This window comes from Nelumbo lutea, chromosome 2 (assembly GCF_056320005.1).
Source record: "Nelumbo lutea isolate HS-2025 chromosome 2, American lotus-T2T, whole genome shotgun sequence".
Lineage (NCBI taxonomy): Eukaryota > Viridiplantae > Streptophyta > Magnoliopsida > Proteales > Nelumbonaceae > Nelumbo > Nelumbo lutea.
In genome coordinates this window covers 46,407,522-46,414,325 of record NC_142685.1, presented here as the reverse complement: position 1 = coordinate 46,414,325, position 6,804 = coordinate 46,407,522, and the positions used below count along the sequence as shown (strand labels likewise).

Sequence of the window (6,804 nt, the reverse complement as noted above, 5' to 3'; positions counted from 1 at the left end):
GATTCCCCTAGAGCTGTCAATGGATGGGTTTGGTTTGAAACAGGATGTTTCACTTTGGAATCAATTATTATTTGGTTTTATAAAAATATAAAATAAATCTTGAACCAAATCAGTTATTAATTAGAATAACCGGGTCTGACCCAATTAAATTTGAGTCCGGATCTGCTCCTCACACCAACCTCACTCACGCCATATATTAAGAACATCTCCCGTAGAATTTCCCAGTACACGATGGAATGTCGTTGTGAAGTAGGTGTGAGAAGAAAATCCCAATGAGTTCATTACATCTCATTATATTGAAATTTCATTTGTGATGATATAATCTTAATAAAAATGGCAATAAATAATACTGTTGTCAAAATCTATTCTAACAGATACAGAAGATATCTGAAGGGTTTTGATCAGTAACTATTATATATTTATTTATACTAAAATTAATATATATTGTGTTTCAGTAATTATTTATTATTTTTGTGATAAATATATTTTCAATAATTATGTATAAATATATTTTTGTTTTGTTATTTAATAAAAAATTTTCAATAATTATTGAAGTTTAAACTATTATTATTTGACTTTAAATTTAATTTATTGTGTATTTTTGCTATAATTTTTTAATAATTATTGGAGATTAAACTATTATTCATGGATTGACTCGGCTCAGTTGTAAATTGTTTGCTCAACCAAATCGACCTCAGATTGAGGAATTGGCCACTCAGGTTATATCAATTTGGGTCAATTTTCGCTTTAGTCGGTAAGTTTAAAAGATTTAAATTAAAAAAATTAAAATTAAAAATTTAATTTATGATATAAACTATTTTAACCTAAAAAATATTGGAAATTTTCCACTTTCCTGTATTAAAAAATACATTTAAAATATAAAATATTAATATATATACCTATTGTTCAAAAGATCAGCTCATTGATCAATCCAACCTAGTCGGGTTGGAAAATTGTTCTAATGGCAACAAAATTATCCCCATCCCTGTAAGAATCCCTACTCCCTATGATTCTTTATAATGTCTACCATTATATTTTTATTTTTTATTTTATTTAAAAAATGAAAATAAAATATTTAAAATTTACAATTCTATTAGAGAAGATTCAAACATATTCAACGATATTTTTAAAAATATTAACATATAAACATATGCGCACATATGTACATATAAACATATACGCATTTATACACATATATTAGCAGGGATCGGGGTCCATGCGGGGCAAAGAATGCTCTCCTTGTTCCCGCCAACGGGGATGAAAATTTCCCCATCTCTGTCCCCATGGGAGAAAAAACATCCCTATCCTCACCCCATTTGGGACAGATCTCCACGGGAATCGAAAAAAATAAAAAAGCTTGCCATCCCTAAATTTGATAAACAACCTTATCTAAAAATAATAATTATTATTTTTATATTATAAAAAATATAAAAATTAATATATAAAATATAAATATTTATTATTTATTATATAAAACATTTATATATTCTCACATATTTCTATTATTTATCTTTAATTAACAAATCCCAAATCGCAAGGTCCCGCTAGTTATTAATTACATAATTAGTTTGGGGGAATTAATCGGTTCGAAACAGAAAGAATCAGTCGTATGACCCGTTATAACTGCAAAGCAACTCAGAATCAGAACCTATATATAATCGAGTAGATTGGTTCAGTTGTGTCGTATGGATCCAACCCATTAATAGCTCTACGACCACCGGTCCCAACTCCGAATAGGTCCTGCTGGTTAGGAGCAGCAGATCCGAATTTGTCAAACACGCGGTGTGGTTCCATCTGACCACAAGTGGTTCTATCTCCATGAGCATCAAAGATGTCACTGTTTCTTGTTCTTCCCACCGACATACATATATAAAACAAATATATGTGAACATCATTTTTTCTTGTCATAGAAGGAATTGAAATCAACTCATAAAGATGCAAGATGCAAAGTTATAATGAGACGATCCAACCATATCAATTCAGATTCTATCTACATATATATTCTCAGTTGTAAAAATCTCCTGCTACTAATGCTTCTACTGTCCTCCATTGCCAACACCTTTACTTAATTTACGTAAAGAGCAGCTCCGTTCACTAACCGTCAGTTTTGAAGCAATTTTTGTTGGATTTTTACACAACCCAATATTCCTGCCTCTGAGGTTGCTTCAACTGAAAAAAGGGTAGTTGCCAAATTAAAAAAAAAAGAATATAAATAAAAATAAACTGAAAAAAGGGTAGTTAAAGAATTGGATGTAAGCCTGCGACAACTTAGGGCATGAAAATATACATTGAATCCAATTTTATCATATTTAAAGTGAGACTCATTAAATTGTGGATTCTAAGTAGATTTCAAGAAGTGATTTCTCATAAATTATTAGAAAATTAACTTTTTTGTTCTAAAACTAAAATCAGAAAATATGTTAATGTTTACCAAAGTCAAATTGGTCTGATTATCTAATCTGGATTAAGGACTTTGCATTTTCTTTTGCTTTAAATCCAAATGCAACCAAAAAATTTAGGTGCCCAAGGTTGTATTTGGTACCATTGTTGTTTCAATTTAGAAACATTTTGGGTTGATCAATATAAATTGGCACCGTTGAAATAGGCATATCTTAAAAATGCAGAGGCTGTTTCTAAAAGTATCATAATGAGGCTTCTTGCTCCAAGGGAATGAAGTTTAATCATTCTAGCTCAAGTAATTCTCACATATGATGTGACAATACATCACCAATTTGTATTTTAACATCAATAGTACTAAATACAACCGAAAAATAATGCTTAAAAACTACTAATTCAGTAATAGACAAGAGTTAAGACTTATGACTGCTGATTGTCCTGGTAGAGAGAGAGATGGTTGTCTATTACGTGAATATATTGTTTTATCTTCTAATGAAACTTAAATCTAACCAAAGTGTTAAGTACGAATCAATAGGTTGTTCAGCATTCGAAGTTGACTTGGCTTGGTTGATAATAATGTCGGTGGACAAGATCACTAAAAATAAAACAAGAAGTGTGAAAGAAAATGTACTTAGTAGGTCTACTAAGAAACTGACTTCAACTCAGTCAACTGCTAAGCTTCAAAAGCTAATGTATATTTATTAGTGATCAAGTATGTATCACTTATTCAGAAAAAAAAAAAAAAAAAAACCTTTGAGTTATGAACCATGCGATGAAGGTTTTGATTGATGAACTATGAAATTTGGAATTTCCCTCCAACTTTTACAAATTGTCATCAACTTAACGCACTAGAATGCAGCACAAAAGAAATTCCTAAACTAGTCTTAATGTGATCCACCCATGTCAGTGAAGACTCTGAGTCCAGCTTCAGTCATTCCTCAAATGTTCATGTTTTGTTACCCAAGTGTAGTTTAACCATATGGAAAAAGACACCCTTTTCAATCTGGAGTATGAGTTTAACGTGATGAGTTTATTAACATGTAATTGTTCACCAATTTCGGACAATACTTATCCACCTCTATAGCTTTGTCAAATTGATTACTTACAGAATCCAAACTTCAATTCATGTTTGAAAGTCTTTATAGTTTTATATTTTGATACATAAGTTATTACTAGTTAAACAGATGTAAAGGACCCATAATTTTCAGAATTAAATGCCGTTAATTAAGTCTAAAAAATGAAATAAACTCATCCAGCCTGATTAATATTGTTAATGGCCAAAGTTTCCAAGCTAGAGGATCAAGAATTAACACTGATTCCTATCATTAGTGGACAGTATTCAAGATTAAGTAATTTAGTCTTTAGCTTTAGCACTGATCATTAATGCTAAGCCATTGCCATCAACTACCAAAAAGGTTTATCTCCATCATCAACTTAATTGCTCACATGATGCATCAACTTTTTGCTGGAAATAGTACAGTCATGTTCAAATTAATAATATGTCTACTCGCACAGCATAAATTTGAGTTTTATAGGATTCGTGTAAAATCAGGTTAAGTATATGTTATGCTCAATAGATCTGCAGGTCTCTGTTTAAATGTATCATCAGATTTTTTTAATATAATGAAAGTGAGGGTTTGATGGAATTTCGTATTTTGATTTGTCTGCAGGTCTCTGTTAAGTTAAGTGTCAATTCAGATTTATTTTTATTTTTTTTTATAGTGAGCGTTTGATGGAATTAATCGTTTTCTGTTTTTTATACTTTGGGAAGATGAAAGAATATTCAAGTACACGTTGACAAGTCTATAGGTACGTTCATTTATCGATATTCGTGTTATAAGTAAGAGACTGACACTATAAGAGGTATATATGTGTGAACGTAGAAAAACCCTCTTGGCTTGGTTTTCTAGAGCCTTACATCTATCAAAGCTTTTGCTTGTTGTTTCATATTTCCTTGATGTATCACTACTTACAACTAAGTTAGCTTTATTTCCCATCTTCTCATGCTTCTGCTATGCCAGTACTACTTCCTATCCTATGGATTGTCATTGTTCATTAATTGTAGAAAAATTTCAGTGACAATGTTGCTTAGCTTCTAGGTTTGATGAACCTTCTTGATACACCCCCCCACTCCGAAAACCTAACAAAGCCACACCTACTTGACCATGGATACATGTGAATGATCATTTGAAAAAACATATTTGATTATTGTGACTCAGAATTAGTATAGTACTAGGGGCATTTGATTTACAGCAAGAGGCAAAATTTTAGGCACTGAAGGCGTAAAAAACAAATTTTACGCCGGATTCTAATTTGTAATTTCTAAAGGTTTGGATATATAAAGCGTTCCTGATGAGGCAGTTGACCATGCCATACTGCCATAGCTATAGGATCTTTGTAGAGCTGAGAAAGCCATTGGCAAAGGGAACACGATCTGGAGTACTATGGTCTCAAGTACATTCTAGACAAACAAAACAGCAATAATGAAAAGCTCACTTGCACCCAACCCAACATGCAGGCTGACATGGCCCAATTCAATGAGGCTCATCAAACCGAAGACATTAATTTGCAGAGTAAAATATAGCCACCCTAATTACGCCTTTCAAGCTAGGTTTATTTACCAAAGCAGCTAACTAAAAGGATATCTTTATTAGGGACGACGAGTAAGAAGGAAATTAGTTATCGTAACAAAGAAATAATTCGAGATAGTAGTGAAGATGATAAGTACGATATTGTGGTAATCTCTAGACTCTACTAGTGTTTATAATCTGTTCATATGAACCATTAACAAAGAGCAGTCTGTTCATCCCACTAAAGTGACTATTCCCAACAAATATATAGTCTGATTCTCATCATGTAAACATTGAATTGGATCAACAAAAGTAAAACTTTATTCCTTATTTTAGATCTGTGATCTATGTTTCATTTTCGTTTTCTTTCCACAGCCACAACTAGATCTTGAAGCTTTCCCGGTTGATATTTATATATAAATTAAAGAAGAAATTAAAGTGGGTTTGTGTTCTTTCAATGGTGATAAACAATATAAAAATGTTCACTACTTAGCCTACTTTATACGCATTGAAAAAATGAAAACATTAGTGGGGGATGAAGAAGGGGGAAAACATGAGAGAAAATGGCGAACATAAAAGATTAATTAAGAACAACATAATAGTCTCATCTACAAACTGAGAGAAAAAGGAGAGTTCCAAAGACAAACCTCTCAGAGCTTCTCTTCGAAACAAGGAAAACAAGAGCAGCTAGCGCTGCAGCAGCTCTTGCCTGCAAAATTAACTTACATGTCTTCACGCCTTAACTTGTTCAGAAGAGCTGTAATGAGGGCGTCCCTTTTCTCAGCCCTGGCTTCCTCTCGAAGCCTTCTTTGTTCCTCTATCTCCCTCCACCTTCTATCCATCAACAACCGTTCTTTCTCCAAGGCTTCCATCGCTTGTCTCCATTCCATCTCCTTCAATCTTCTCTGCTCTTCCCTCGCCTCCACCGCCTCTCGCCATTGCACCTCCATCTGCAGTTGTTGCCTCATGAATTCCTCCAGTATCTCTTGTAAATTATTGTTAGCACTGCTACTGCTACCCGTACCGGTACTGTTATTGCTCCTACTCTTTTTCTTCTTCCTACCACTATCCTTGTCCTCGTAGCTTTCATCGTCGTCGTCATCGGATGATAATCGCCCCGTTTTCTTCTTTAAATTAGTACTACTGACTACACCTTCGGCTTCTTGCCATAGCATCCTCTGCATCCTGGCCGTGAAGATTGCTTGTAGCTCGTTGTAAAATGGGAATTGCTGTCTCATGGACTCGGGCTCAATAGTTTCGCAACCCTGAACAACACAAACCCAGATGGATAAGAAAGAAAAAACAGTAAGGAGAGAGATGATCGATGGGAGACGAAGCATTCGCTACCTTGTACCGGGTAACAAGGTTCTTCCACTTGCACTTGCACTGATCTGCACTTCGATTGTAGCCCTTCTCCTTCAACTTGGTTGAGACGACCTCCCAGAGGAGCTTGTTACGTTTGGTCTCCATGAAAGTTCGATCCAGTTCCGCTCGGATCGATAAGAACTCTTTGGTCTCCTGAAGGCTCCACTGAGGGAACCGATCGGTTGTGTCGACGTTGTAAATTGTAATCCATGATTTATCACAACATGAATTCCAAGCACAGGGGATCAGAACCGGAGAATGAGCGGGTCCCAGCTAAGAGACGATCAATGGCGGAAAAACTATCTGATGATGCTCTCATGCACCGACTCCGAGTAGGGTATAGTGGGTCCCATGAGCCCCGCTCGACAGATCGTTTCAAAGCATGGGATGATGGGACTATGGGTGCAGATATGCAGGCGCCCACTGTGATTGAATGCAATGGAAATGGAGCAGCTAGCTTAGGTGAGTTTGA

General features: G+C 34.5%; 1 protein-coding gene across 2 annotated transcripts; it reads right to left on the bottom strand.

Moving 5' to 3' along the window:
- Window positions 1-1,840: 1,840 nt before the first annotated feature.
- On the bottom strand, window positions 1,841-6,522 carry LOC148870363 (trihelix transcription factor GT-3b-like). Of its 2 annotated transcripts, XR_016106878.1 has the most exons (3): window positions 6,315-6,522; window positions 5,615-6,232; window positions 1,841-2,169 (listed from the first exon to the last, which is right to left on the bottom strand). XR_016106878.1 is itself a non-coding variant. In XM_088968317.1 (2 exons), the coding sequence occupies exons 1-2, from the start codon at window positions 6,435-6,437 to the stop codon at window positions 5,690-5,692; spliced, it is 666 nt and encodes a 221-aa protein (XP_088824443.1). In that variant the 5' UTR covers window positions 6,438-6,521; the 3' UTR covers window positions 5,522-5,689. The 2 variants fall into 2 exon arrangements, 1 of the variants encoding a protein (XP_088824443.1); XM_088968317.1 differs by lacking the exon at window positions 1,841-2,169 and having other exon boundaries at window positions 5,522-6,232; window positions 6,315-6,521.
- Window positions 6,523-6,804: the final 282 nt, after the last annotated feature.

Coding starts and splice junctions, on each gene's coding strand:
- LOC148870363 (XM_088968317.1), bottom strand. CDS start 6,437: ATGGAGACCAAACGTAACAAGCTCCTCTGGGAGGTCGTCTCAACCAAG. Junction 6,233..6,314: donor ACCTTGTTACCCGGTACAAG/GTAGCGAATGCT, acceptor TGTGTTGTTCAG/GGTTGCGAAACTATTGAGCC.